The 14533-nt window shown below is 39.2% G+C and overlaps 1 protein-coding gene across 3 annotated transcripts in view; it reads left to right on the top strand.

Annotated features, from left to right (window-relative positions):
- ece1 (endothelin converting enzyme 1) overlaps positions 1-13909 on the top strand; it is a 31121-nt gene extending 17212 nt beyond the window's left edge. For all 3 annotated transcript variants that reach the window (XM_082532167.1, XM_082532166.1, XM_082532165.1), the window contains 17 exons: positions 935-1070; positions 5036-5248; positions 5356-5480; positions 5588-5734; positions 6044-6109; positions 6367-6555; positions 7178-7320; positions 7569-7683; positions 9954-10064; positions 10144-10242; positions 10379-10456; positions 10574-10677; positions 10931-11041; positions 11479-11546; positions 11619-11809; positions 12244-12339; positions 13014-13909. In XM_082532167.1, the coding sequence (XP_082388293.1) occupies positions 935-1070; positions 5036-5248; positions 5356-5480; positions 5588-5734; positions 6044-6109; positions 6367-6555; positions 7178-7320; positions 7569-7683; positions 9954-10064; positions 10144-10242; positions 10379-10456; positions 10574-10677; positions 10931-11041; positions 11479-11546; positions 11619-11809; positions 12244-12339; positions 13014-13190 (2169 nt within the window). In that variant the 3' untranslated portion in view covers positions 13191-13909. The remainder of the gene's footprint in view (positions 1-934; positions 1071-5035; positions 5249-5355; positions 5481-5587; positions 5735-6043; positions 6110-6366; positions 6556-7177; positions 7321-7568; positions 7684-9953; positions 10065-10143; positions 10243-10378; positions 10457-10573; positions 10678-10930; positions 11042-11478; positions 11547-11618; positions 11810-12243; positions 12340-13013) is intronic.
- The last annotated feature ends 624 nt before the right edge of the window (positions 13910-14533 follow it).

The following is a 14533-nucleotide window of genomic DNA, read 5'->3' as shown; positions in this document are numbered from 1 at the left end:
AGTCCAAGGTTGAGGTCACCGCCAAGAATGAGTGTGCAATCAAGGTGTTCAGAGAGTGCACTAAAAAATCCGTGGAAGAATGAGGGTTCATCAACATTTGGACCGTATATACTTACAATACATAGTTTTTTGTTCAATATTGATAGTTTAATAATTAGAAATCTACCCTCTGGATCTATAACTGTATCGAGTACTGTAAAATTAACATTTTTATGTATTAAAATTGCTACTCCCCGTTGTCTAGAATTATAACAGGCTGCAAACACGTTAGGAAACTCAGGTGTTTTAAGTTCGTTTAAACCTGTGACAGGTCTGTGAGTTTCTTGTAATAAAACATCTGCCTGTAGTTTTTTAAGCTGGTTAAATATCTTTAACCTTGTGAAAATGTCTACTAATAGCAGCAAATCTGATCCCTATATTTATAGATTTGGCATACCTGGCTTCAACATGGTGTAGTGTGTGGAATGAACAAAAGTCACCATTTATTTATAGGAGTCTCGTTCAGACTGACCAGAGTTTGTAATGTGTCCATTGAAGGATACGAGTGACTCTTGGAGTCAAAGTCTTTGAGCCACTTTTCAACAGATCGTTATCAGTAAACCCATCATTTAAAGGGTGAACACCAAAAGCAGCAGATAAAGTTCAGCGTTGTCTTGTCTTATATTAGGCCAAAAGTAAACTGTGCTTTTATTAGTGAGGAAACAATGAAAGAATGCTTGACCTCTTTCAGTGTATGAGGGCTGAGGAGACTAATGGAGAAGCCATTGTGCTGTGAAACCATACCTGTCATCAAATCCCTGAGAAACTTTATCTAGACACAATATTTTCCAGTTTTTGTTCACAAGTAAATACACTCATTGTGTGTCATTCATGCAGTAGTGTCTGTGGCTTTGAATTTTAAAAAGCCATCTAAAAGATTTGTGTATGTGTGTAGGTGAGTCTTCTGCACGGCCGTTCCTCGTGTTGGCCGAGCAGGACACGGATGGAGAGGAGGCTAATGTGCTTGGTGTGCATTCTGTCAGTGGGCCTGTTCGTAACTCTCATCACAACTGGGATTTTCTACAAACAGAGTGAGTCCAAAGTTTTATTGACACCTCAATATTACTATTTTGATCTTTCAGTGATTTTATATTTCTAATCTTATTTATTTTTTCTGAACTCCACAAAAGAATGAAAGAATCCTAGCCTGTAATTAACTTATACACTTAAGTTTTAAAATCAGCTGCTTCCAGTAACTAAGAAAATGATGCAGAAACAATCAAAAATATTTGGATTTTCAAAATAGGTTTAATTCTAAAAAATAAAATAAATAAAAAATTAAATTGAAAGGAGCCCAGTGCCTGTATTTACAAATGTCATAAATGACCCCACACAACTTTACGTTCTCCTCGCCACATCACACGTCTTGTGAAAGCTACAGGTGAAGAAGACACATTATTATTGGAGAATTTTTAGAACGGTCACAGCTACACTTACAAATATAGATGGTTCAAAGGTGACCCTGCTTGATCCCTTGAAAGTTGAGGTCAATCAACAAATTTGTGCTTGATGTATTAGACACTCTTTTGCAATGTAGAAATGCAAAGGGTGACCTTGTGTCCACAAACCCAGAGCAAGACTCAAGAAAATCTAGCAAAACATAAAAGCGCTACCCCATTCATGCATTTTTCTTCCCTTTATCCAATTCAGGGTTGTGAGTGGGATTGGGAGATCCCCCTGGACAGGTCTTGGGCTATTACAGGGTTAACATATGGACAATTGTTCATGCTCACATTTACATCTTCAGCCAGTTTACTGTAAAATCACCTAACCCTCTGAATTGTGGGAAGAAGCTGGAGTGTCTGCCAAAAAACAGACACTGGGAAGACATGCAAACTCCATAGAGAAGGCCCAAACCCAGAATATTCTTGCTTTAAAGTGACAATGCTGACCACTGCTGTCCTAAGTGTTTTGAAAAGTCACCTCTGCAAAACATGAAATGGAAAAGGCACAAGAATGCTACACCCATTTTAATTACAGTAGTACCAGTTGGCCTCATTGCTTAATCAAAGAGACATGACTCTTTTAAAAAAAAAAAAAAAAAAAAAAAGGCACCAGGCTTTGTTTTGAATTTCCCTGCCTCCAGGGTTTAAAGGTTATATTTGTACTTCTAAATGTGAAACTATAGCAAAAAGCTTACTTACTGCACTTTTTTCATTGTTCTGCACAAGGAAAGACTGTAAGACTACAATTTGCGAGGGGTTATTAAATAGGGAGTTGTGCAAAGTTTGTTCTTATTAGATTCTTACTAGAATGTCTGGATTAAGTTTCTTCAAGTCTAAGCCAGAGACCTTATAGAAGAGAGAGGCATGGCACTCAATGTTGTAAAAAAGTAAATATGACAGAATTCTATAATGGTCCAAATGAAGAGTGGGCAAGTAAACTTGAAATTATATTAAAACTAAGTCTGTAAACTTTAAGCTTCAAGCAAACACTTAGGGTTTTATTTGAAGTGTTATTAACAAACTTTTTTTTTTTTTTTTTTTTTTAAATGTTAATAACACTTCAAATAAAACCCTAAGTGTTTGCTTGGGGGTATTTCCCAAGCCCAGAGCAAAAGCCAAGTGGTGAAATTTGTTTCTGGAAAGACTTTGGTATAGCAAAGTTAACTAAATACACTGAACAAAAATATTTGGGAACCGCTGACCTAGAGGATCGCCTGAGACCAGCTACCCAGACAGCTGCAGCAACAATTGGTTTGCATAACCAAAGAATTTCTGCACAAACTGTCTCAGGGAAGCTCATCTGCATGCTCGTCATCCTCATCGGGGTCTGGACCTGACTGCAGTTCGTTGTCACCAACTAGAGTATGCAAACACTCACATTCGATGGCGTTTGGCACGTTGGAAAGGCGTTCTGGTCACAGATGAGTCCTGGTTTTCACTGTTTAGGGCAGATGGCAGACAGCGTGTGTGGCGTCGTCTGGGTGAGCAGTTTGCTGATGTCAACGTTGTGGCCCATGGTGGCGGTGGGGTTCTGGTATGGGCAGGCGTATGTTATGGACAACAAACACAGGTGCATTTTATTGCTGGCATTTTGAATGCACAGAGGTACCGTGACGAGATCCCTAGGCCCATTGTTGTGCCATTCGTCCACGACTATCGCCTCATGTTGCAGCATGATAATGCACGGCCCCATATTGCAAGGATCCGTACACAGTTCCTGGAAGCTGAAAACATCCCAGTTCTTGCATGGCCAGCATATTCACCAGACATGTCACCCATTGAGCATGTTTGGGATGCTCTGGATCGGCGTATACGACAGTGTTCCAGTTCCTCCCAATATTCAGCAACTTTGCACAGCTATTGAAGAGAAGTGGACCAACATTCCACAGGCCACGATCAACAACCTGATCAACTCAATGCAACAGATGTGTTGCCCTGCGTGAGGCACATGGTGGCCACACCAGATACTGACTGGTTTTCTGCCCCCCCATAAAGCAAAACTGCACATTTCAGAGTGGCCTTTTATTGTGGGCAGTCTAAGGTACACCTGTACATTATTCATGCTGTCTAATCAGTCCCTTGATATGCCACACCTGGGATGGATTATCTTGGTAACACAGATTTATAAAGATTTGAGAACAATATTTGAGAATCATGGGTCTGCTGAAAATGTTTCTACATACACAGATGTTTGAGTTCAGCTCAGTAAAAAATGGGAGCAAAGACAAATGTTGCATTTATATTTTTGTTCAGTGTAGTTCCAGCTCCAGACATGGGCAGTACTGATATCTTACCTCAAGAGTGGAAATCAACTTTGCTATAATGAAAGATGGTTTATAGGAGAATTTTCAATAATGCAATTCAATGAGTTTTTAAAAATAAATAAATAAATATAATTATAATTTGTTTTGTAATAAAGTAAAATTGCCAACTGAGGTAGAATCCCATGCTAAATTTTTACAAAAATCCTAAATGTATATTATTGTGGTCCTAATATTCCTTCACAAAAGTGCTAATATAGCTAGTGAAAGAGAAAAGTCTTGCACAGTGTTGTCGAATTATTCATTTTATTATTTTTGGCTAGTGGGGATTAGTTTCTTGTATGTGAGAGATGAGGAAGAAAAGTCTAAAGTAGAAATGTGATTGTTAGATGCTTAAAAACAACCCTAGCTCTCTCTCTTGACCTTGTTCATTATGGAAAAAGGAGTTTATGGAATTGTATTGACATCCTGGTGGCGTCTCATCAATGGTAGCTTCCTTAAATTTACCATGGGAAACGTAATGCCACTTCCTCCAATTCAGCACCACAAGTCAGATCACACTTTGAAATAACAAAAGGAACAAGGATGAAACCTCCTAAGGGTACTAACATCATCACAGCACATATGTCTCAGTCTCTGTCTCATACCTTATATGGACAAGCTGAAGGTCTTACAGGAAGTTTTGTAGTAGAGGTATTCACTGCTTACACTTCTGTAAATGTTAAAAGGTTTCTGTTCAACAGCTTTAATGTTTAGAACAGAGAATCTATAAGCCTCAGTGCTCTGCTTGGTTCCTCTTTATTGTTCTAGAGAACTAACACATATATACTGTATGGGAAAGTGTCATCTTAGATTTGGATGTTAAAACAGCTCAAAAGACATGTTTGTGGTGTTTGTATAAAAACTGTACTTGACTCCTGAAATAATGAAATGATTGCTGAAGTAATCCTCAGTCTTCTGCCCTTTTCTGTTTAATATATTCATCTATTAATCAGACACTTTGATTAATAATTATTTATTAGTGGAACATGCCACTTCCTCAAAGACCTGCCACGTATCACTATTATTTCTAAAGAATATTGCAATACGCAGTCCCTTCAGGTTGTATATTTGTTCTTCTAAGATGATGGATTCCAGATGGTCAGAAAACCCTGGTTTTCTGATCCCACAATGAATTATTTTCAGATTATCCATTTTGGTTGTTTCCCACTAGCTGATAATGCTGAAAGTGAATTATCCATGAATTTAATATGCTTTAAAACAGTTTTTTGCTTTTTTTTTGTGCAACAGCACACCCAGGCTTGTGCCTAACAGAGCCATGCATTACTGTGGCCAGTGCGGTTCTGGGAGCAATGGACCGATCCGTAGATCCCTGCCAGGACTTCTATAACTTTGCTTGTGGGGGCTGGATAAAAAACAACCCACTATATGAGGGCAAGTCCCGCTGGGGTTCTTTCAGCAACCTGTGGGAACACAACATGCTTGTAATGAAGCAGTTATTAGGTAAAGATCCTTTATTTGAATGCAGTTCAGTGTTTTTAGTTTTTTTTTTTACCCCCATATTTTTAGCTTGTTTTTTCCACTGGTGTGATTTCATTGTATTTGGGCAGAAAACGCAACAATGAAAGGTTTAAGTGATGCTGAAGAAAAGGCCCAGCGATATTATGAGGCCTGCATGAATGAGACCAAGATTGAGGAACTGGGAGCTAAGCCACTCCAACAACTAATTGACCAGGTATGGTTATTCAACTTTAAAAGAAATCATTTTTATTGATTTTAATAAAATTGATTTTCTTGGCTCCATTAGTTTCTGAAAGTGTGCTTAATTCCTGTCTGTTCCAGATCGGAGGATGGGGTCTTACTGAACCTTGGGACAAGGACAACTTCCAAAAAGTTCTGCGAACAGTGTCTGTCAACTTGCGTACTTTTCCTTTCTTCACTGTGTTTGTCAGCACAGACTCCAAAAACTCCAGTACTAACATCATCCAGGTGAGAAGAACAGAAGTTAAAGGTTTAACAGCTTCCTCGAGGACAGGTTTTATCTATTATTCTTGGACCGATTCCTTTGTTATTGCTACAGTATTGGTCTATCTGCTTTCAAATGAATTCATTCCTTTTGTAGGGTGTCACAAGACTATGACAAAAAGGAAAAAGTGGGATCTCTGGCAAGTTTCTGCATTAGCCTACATGCTGGAGTTGCCAGGCTAATGCAGAAACTTGCCAAATGAAAACAAAAGGGCTGATTTTGAGCTTATACAGAGGCCGAACGGAGTCATAGGCTGTTTCTCTTAACACTAGGTGGATCAGACCAGCCTGGGACTACCTTCACGTGATTACTACCTCAACAAAACTGCAAATGAAAAGGTATTGTCTACAGTGTTAGACTGGTTTTAGTTATGACAGTTTGCATGCAAGGGTGCACAGTAATTTAAACACACCCTGAGCCTCGTTGCCTTGTTACAAAAGGAAGTCAAATATTTAATAATATTCCTATTTTGGCCTCGGGGGATAAACTCTGCATAGTAGCATGTGGTTCCATAGTTTGAATTCTTTCCTAATTATAATGCATTCAAACATTTTCTCCATACAACCCTGTCTCAATGTGCTGCCTTTCTTTATAGTATCTGACAGCATACCTCAACTTTCTAGTGGAGTTGGGAGTTCTTCTGGGTGGCACAAAGGAAAGTTCTCGGGCCATGATGGAGGAAGTTTTAGATTTTGAAACCACCCTGGCCAACATCACAGTCCCTCAGGAGGAGAGAAGAGATGAGGAGCTCATTTACAATAAGATGGAGGCAAAGGACCTGACAGTGAGTGTCTCCAGAGATCTCTTCTTCTAACTTCAGGTTTAACCGCATGTTTCTGGGGTTCCAAAGCTGTCTCAGTTCCTACTGCAGACTTAACAGGCCCTGGAGTATGTCTTAGCAATTGTGTAAAGTCTTTCCCAGTTGCGTATCATAAGATGTGGATTGCTACAAGCACTCTTGTGTAACAACAGTACTGGTTAGTAAGAGCGATTCTGTTGCTTCGAGCTTGGAGTAAGCATTTCATGTTTTTCCTAATATTATAGGTTTCTTATGTCTAAGTTATGTCTTTGTTTTGTTTGTGGCTGGCTTTATGCTGCACACTGTATGTTTGCATGTGATACCTTGTAGCTAGATCAGGAAATGCTGTGGTTTACTGAGAGCCTTTGTGTGACTGCCATTTAAAGATTTTGGGGTGAGTGAAGTCAGATAGGCAAAGTATGCTGAACTTCCAGTGTAGGCCTCAGTTTTGATGGTATCGGCAAAGGGAAGAACAAATGTTTGCAGTATTTAAACTTTCTTCAAATGTCAGCTGCACTGTGAATGACCATGAATGTACGTTAAGATCACTCTAAAGAAGCCCAGACTCTTCTCATCATTCCTCAGTTGCTTGTTTTGTGTGTTGCAGACTCTAGCTCCAGCAGTGGACTGGATGCCATACCTCAGAGAAATGTTTGCTTCTGTGTCACTTAATGGATCAGAGCCAGTGGTGGTTTATGCCAAAGAATACCTCCAGAAAGTGTCTGACCTCATAACTAAAACAAATAAAAGGTGAGGTGCAAAGAAACTCTTAATCATTTTTTTCTTTAACGTGTCAAAGACAGGTTGCATAACGTTGTGAACACAGCTATGTAAATATCTGTTCCCCTAGATTTATTATGCAGTCAAATAAATAAAATGGAGCAGAGGAGATCAACAGTCTACAATAACTCTTGTACATTTACATGATAAGACCAACTGCTTGGATTTATTGTGAATTGCCCCTTCTTCAATTAACAGATATTTTTATCTTTTGTAAGCCTTCTCAACAACTACATGATGATGAAAGTAGTGAGAAAGATGGCCTCAATTTTGGACCAAAAGTTCCAGGATGCAGAGCAGCGTTTCCTTGAGGTCATGTATGGAACCAAGAAGGTAAGGGATGAAGCCTTAGGCCTTGTCACTATAATCAATGTCTTCCTGGTTATCTCAACACTCGATGGGCATATTGGAATGCATCTGGGCACTGGCAGTTAAATTGGATATAAAAACATGTCAAACCAGCTTTAACTGGTGTTAATGTTAAATCTTTGCCAGATCAATTTGTATTTATTTCTATAATACTGCTTCTGTAGGGATGGGTTCTATCCTTTTGTGATCCTAAGTAAATGAAGTTCACATCAGTAATCAGAAGGCAGTTTATATTGTAAAGACTCTACAAATTCTAGCAATTAGACTGCCCTTATATGTGAAACTATTTGGCAGCAGTGGGGAGGAAGAACTTAAACAGCCACCAGACTACAGGAGAGGAAGACAAACGTTAAAGGCATGGGGGGGTCTCTTTAGTGCATAAGGGGAAGTGTCTCAGTGGTGAGCCTATAGCAGCATAACTAGGAGATGGTTTGAGGTCACCTGATCCAGCCCTAACTGTAAGCTTTATCAAACAGCCTTGCATCTAATCTTAAAGTAGAGAGGGTGTCTGTCTTCAGAATCAAAGCTGGAGAGGTGTCTAATAGCAGAAGGCTCAAACTTGCATTATAGATGGCTTAAATATGCACCTTCTTAGAAACGAGTGGCAGTAACAGCTAGGGGCAGAAGTAAGAATAAAATGAATATGTAAAGTGTTCACTTCATAAAATGCAGACACAGTAACGGGAATCTGCAGTTTCCTGCTCTGAAAACACTCCAACTCCAAACTGCATCCTTCTTTGTTTTTACTTGCATTTGAAAGTTTCTGGGTTGATTCAGAAATGACAGCTTGTTGAGTAATTCCTGCTTTAAGAGTTTGCTCAGTGACATAATGTAAGCATACAGTCTTGTGACATTTAAATTCAGATCAAAGGGTGCATTCACAAAAATGACAGCAAGTTTGCTCACCTGACTCATTATGTTGAACTTTGTAGAGAGCGGAGTTAAACTGTCCAGGTCTTGAGTTGGCTGCTACATAAATACAGTGGCAGTAAATGACGTCACACCTCCCCAGAAAGAGTACAGATAATCTGCAGTCTTGTGAATGCAAAGTATTCACACTACTTTCCTATAATAGAGGAAAAAATGGCTGACATACAAAGAGCAGTTTCAACTTTCTAGAGAGCAAAGGTTAATATGGAGTTATTTTTACAGTAAATAAAACCCAAATGATTTGCTCTACGAAACACAATGATGCTACAGATTTTATTTTTTTATTTTTCAAACAAATAAAACTTTATGGAAGGTCAGCTCAATCTCTAAAGTTGTGCTTCCTGTTTGACTGTGAATACTCCAGTGAGTTCATCCCTTATTGGAGGAAGATCTGTTCCCTGTCTCGTTACCCACTGGGGTCAAGCTGAAATAACAAACCAATACTCTGCGTGCGTCTTTGTTTCTGTTCCACATCTCATTTTCCATCTGTATGCCGAGCGGATTCTAACGTTTTCTTGCTCTGAACACTTGCGTCTTTTTTTTTTTTTTTTTTTGCCTACAGCTCTGTCATTTTCACCTGAAGATAAACTTATGTTAATCTAGAGGTAGCAAAATTAGACTTTGCAAATACAAGGAAAACCTTTAAAAACAGTTATGAGAAATTAATTTTGTAATTGCAAAATTTAATTTGAATAACTGAGGTTTGTTTTAAAGTGCATTTTAGATTTAGGGGAAAATGACAAATGTAACTACTTAACAAATGAAAGAGTTTCTGGTATCAGTGTGTTGTGACTCAGGGCAGCATCAAAAATTGGGTGTGGCATGTAGAGTGCTGTGAGCTATATACAATCGCTGAGCCTAGAGAGATGGCATTTAAAATTTGCTTAAAATAACAGCTCGAAGGTCATAGACAAAGCAATTTATCAAGTATATGGTTCACTTTCTATCAGAGGTCTTGGCATCCTTCATAAAATTGTTCAAAAAAATAGTAGTGTTACACCTTAATTATATATTCTAACAGCAGGAATGCAATAAGCAGGATGCAGACCTCCACTTCAAAATTGGTGAATTTATTTCTAGCCATGTAGATCTGTTTATCATAGTCGGGGTTCTAGGCAATTTAAATGCAGCAAGTTAAAACTTATGAGGATTAGTCATGTGTAATCTGGGAAATCTAGGAGGTGGTAACTAATCTGAAGCAAGAAAAATATGGCAGCCTAAAAAAACACTGCACAAGGCAAATGACACCTAACAACCAGTGAAGGGTGCATCGTTTTCTTTAACGCGTCTTGGGTTTTTTGCAGAGCTGCACTCCACGCTGGAAGCTGTGCGTCAGCGACACAGACAGTGCCTTGGGCTTTGCTCTTGGCGCGATGTTTGTCAAAGCCACCTTTGCTGAGGACAGCAAAGCCATTGTAAGTGTTTCAAGGTTCTTCCTTCAAAATAGCATCTGCGAGAGATCGATTGACGTCTCTTTGTCTTCCTGTGCTTCAGGCTGAGAAAATGGTTACAGAAATTAAGCAGGCATTTGAGGATGGATTGAAGTATGTGAGCTGGATGGACACAGAAACAAAAAAGGCAGCAAAAGAAAAAGTGGGTATAAAGCATCCCCCTGGTGCTTTATGGTGACATCTGTGCATGAACTGTTTTCTGTGTAGAAGTGGCAGAGAAATGCAGCACTGCCATCTGCTGTGAAAATATGTCTCTTACAAATTGTCGTCTTTCACAGGCAGATGCAATATACAACATGGTCGGGTATCCTGAATTCATCATGAATGGCACGAAACTGGATAAAGTGTTCAATGATGTAGGTAAATGCAAAAGTGGATTACAGGGCCTAACTTCTCACTTTTGTTTGTCATGGTCTCTTTTGCCTGATTAAAATGCTGAATTTTATTTTCTGTTACTTTGATTCCTCTTTCAGTTTGCTGTGGTGTCAGGCCTTTACTTCCAGAATGTTATGCAGTACTACAACTTCTCAGGCAGAGTGACTGCAGACCAGCTGAGGAAACCTCCCAACCGAAACCAGTGAGTTCCTCAGTTTTAACCCTCTTTCCCACCATCCTTCTCACAGGGGAGGTAGCACACTGTTATGGGAGTGAATTTCTATTGGCGTGTGTGCATTATACTGACGTAGCAGAACCAAACTTTGTCTCTAATTGAGCTATGGAGGAGGGTTTAGATTAAGGTTCCCATTAGTTTCAAACTGATCTGAAGTCTGTGTAGGAACAGGAACTTGATGTTGATCTCATGAGGTGCATTCTTGTACCTTGTTTTGCAGGTGGAGCATGACCCCTCCAACAGTAAATGCCTATTACAACCCAACAAAAAATGAGATGGTTCTGCCTGCAGGAATCCTGCAAGTTCCATTCTACAGTCGCTCTTGGCCTAAGTATGTCCTCCATGTGTTGTTGGAGTTTGCTAAATAAAGTAATTAACACTCTTTATTCTGCTGTGAAAGGCATTTATATTTGGCTGACAAACTGACCGTCACATTTACTCACATTCATATACTACTGAGATTCAAATCCAGAGCTGCTGCTTTGAGGCAACAGTGCTAACAGCTGTTCCACCCAAACACAATTTTCCACCTTCTTAGTCTTTGTGTTCACTTGAAGCCAGTAGCCACTTAGATTAACATGAAATACAAATGACTTTCTCACACTTGAGACCAGCACCTACACTATTTAAGCCTCTGAGGTCTGAGTCATCATGGGTGATGATATCATAGGCGATCAAAAGATGTCAGTTTTGGCTTTAAATCATTGTCTGTGACTTAAAACTCAGCAAATCTGTTTAACAACCCTCTAAATTTTCTTTATTGTGTAGAGCTCTCAATTTTGGTGGAATTGGAGTTGTCATGGGCCATGAGCTGACTCACGCATTTGATGACCAAGGTAAAAAAATCTTAATTTGTATTTTCAGAGTGACTTAAACTTGACCAAAACTAATAATATTTGTATTCAAAGGCAGGGAGTATGATAAAGATGGAAACCTACGCCCTTGGTGGAAGAACTCTTCTGTTGAAGCTTTCAAGACGCAGACCCAGTGCATGGTGGAGCAGTATGGCAATTACAGCATCAACCAAGAGTCTCTGAATGGAAGACAAACGCTGGGAGAAAACATCGCTGACAACGGTGGACTCAAGGCTGCTTACAACGTCTGTCAGATAAGAAGCACGGCTCACCTTGAAACCTCATGAAATATTTAAATGTGCAGAAAGGGGCTTTCTGTGAGCAATGCTGGTATAAGACTGTATTTGGGTTATAACCAAGTTTTGACACATTGCATGCTTACAAGGTCAGACGAGCAGTGCACAGATTTGCCATTAAGCCCCTGTAGCAGTTTATCTCTCAGGCCTGCTGTGGGTCATATCATTAATCTGTATTGGAAAAAGGTTGTCTAGTTTACAGTGAAGCCTGGAAATGCAACAGGTGGCTATGAGTGGCCTTGTCAGCCTCTAGTTACTACTTCACATGCACACATTCTTTCCATGTAATGAAAGGTCATAAGCTGTGAGGCAGATGACCAAATGCTATAGAAGCAAAAGTGATGCCCTAGAAGTAAATTGAGGTGCTTCTTTTTGTTTTGAAGGCTTATTTAAACTGGATTAAAAAGAACGGTGAGGAGGCCACGCTGCCAGCGCTGGGAATGACGAACCATCAGCTGTTTTTTGTGGGGTTTGCCCAGGTTTGTACCAACCAACACTGCTTCTGCTTTAAAGCCTTAATACACATCTGGGGGTGTGCTTTGAGCTGTAAACTGTTCAGAATAACAATTTGTGGTTACCATCTTGGCTTGGTTCTCAGCGTTGCATTTACCACACTCAAAGGATACACAAGTTTGCCACACTTGTTCCTGTTTGTTTCTGACAGGCTCTAAGAAAGCTGGTATGTCACAGATCTCGATTGTATGCTTGTATGCAAAACCATGGCTGTAGGAAGACAACAAGACCTATTATAAGCTTTGTAGTGTAAAACTCTGTAATAAACACCAATGCTAAAACACTGCTATAAGATGGGTGGTGGAGGGGACAGGTTTGAATAGAGAGATTTTGATCTTAAAGTCTCTCAAGATATGCTGCTCAAAAATTAAAGGAACACTTAAATCACACACTGGATCTTGATGAATAAAATATGAAAGTTGGAAAGTACATACTAGTCTGTGGAACTGAAAATCACTCCAAAAATCAAAGTGGGAGACAAATCAAACTTTTTGGGCTTGTCTTGTTGTTGCCTCTCAAATGTACCTGTTGTCATGGTAATTTGCACCAAAGCAAATTATTCTCAACAGCTTTTTGAGTAACTCTGAAGGATTAGGTAGACAAATAACTCATCCTTGTCTCATCTCTGTTCCTCTCACAGGTATGGTGCTCTGTCAAGACACCTGAGAGCTCGCATGAGGGCGTTATGACAGATCCTCACAGTCCTCCGAGATTCAGGGTCATCGGCACAGTGTCAAATTCACGTGAATTCTCAAAGCACTTTGGATGCAAAGCAGATACTCCCATGAACCCAAATCACAAGTGTGAGCTTTGGTGATGCCTCGTTGATCACGGAGTTTAACAGGAGTGAAACTGACACTGGGGGTGGGGGTTGTTTAAGATGCCAACAAAGCCTCATGAGACTGGGATGCAGGTATCACTGAAAGTCCCCTTTTGCTACTTAGTGCTTATCAGGCTGTTTATCGGGACAAAATGTGGCTGCTGTGTTGGAAGGATTGCAATCTTCACTACTTCTATGCAAAGACTGTTTTAGCAAACTGCATTCCCCGAAATTGAGATTTAATGTCGCTTTATTTTGTTTTTGGTTTGTTTGAACGCTTTGAAAAACCACCTGATAGTTACGATGGAGGAACCACTCTTCTGGCTTCATATTTTCAAATGAGCAGATTAATGGGACTTTTTGTTACTTTCCACTGAGCTTTTATCTGCTGCTTTTATTGAATGTTATATTTAAAGTTTTTGTTCTTTTATACAAGTGAACCAGGAATTTAAATATTTTTTTTGTTTATTTTTTTTTTTTTTTAACCTGAGGAAAGTGCAGTTAACACTGTTTTGTTTTTTTTTTTTAAAGCCGTTAAGGGGTAAAAAAAATACTGTTTTAATGATGCAAGTGTTTGCCTTTTAACACTTAATATTCCAAAAATGTGTACAGTTTGGTCAGTGTCATTCAGAACTTGAGTAAGCAGAGCCACAATGTGCCATACCCATTTATACATTTTGTCACAAATTTTGTACATTAAAACCAAACTAGAAACATTTCCCTTGTTCAGTTTATTTGATTCATGCATCACTTTAATTCACAGGCAAGATTCTGACCTGACACACGGTGACCAGAGGCTCAGATTCTGCATACGTTTTGTTTGGGTCCAGTGGTCTTCCCTGGGCTAATTTTGGGTGTCATTTGACTTTTTGCAAAATGTTTTCTGCATCAGTTTCATTGAAATATCTATGAAAAGAGTTGGGCACAGGTGACACCTGCCAAATTCATAGACTAGAAGTTAATGCTGTAAGGTTCTTCCACTTTGGTGGGTGTTTTGTTTTTTCTTTAGCAATACAATCCTCAAGTTGTTGTTCATTATCCCTCTTGACTAAACTTGATGATCTGGCTTTCTGTTATCTTCAGTTTGCCTTGATTCAGGTGTAATCTGAATTTCTGATATTGGGTTACTTTGTCTTTTACAGTAGTAGGTTATAGGTGTAAATGAATATGTTGCCTGATCATAAATCAGATTTTTAAATGGCTCAGACATGTTCAAAACCTTTGTGCATTTAGAACATTTCATGTAGACCGGTTTTGATTTGTCAGAAGTACAAAATATGATTAGACAAACTAGCAACAGTATGAGGGTGGAAATTGGCTCACAGCTTGAGGTTTTTGTT

This window comes from Aulonocara stuartgranti (assembly GCF_965226115.1).
Source record: "Aulonocara stuartgranti genome assembly, chromosome: 5".
In the NCBI taxonomy this organism is placed as follows: Eukaryota; Metazoa; Chordata; class Actinopteri; order Cichliformes; family Cichlidae; genus Aulonocara; species Aulonocara stuartgranti.
This window is presented reverse-complemented; position numbering and strand designations above follow the sequence as displayed.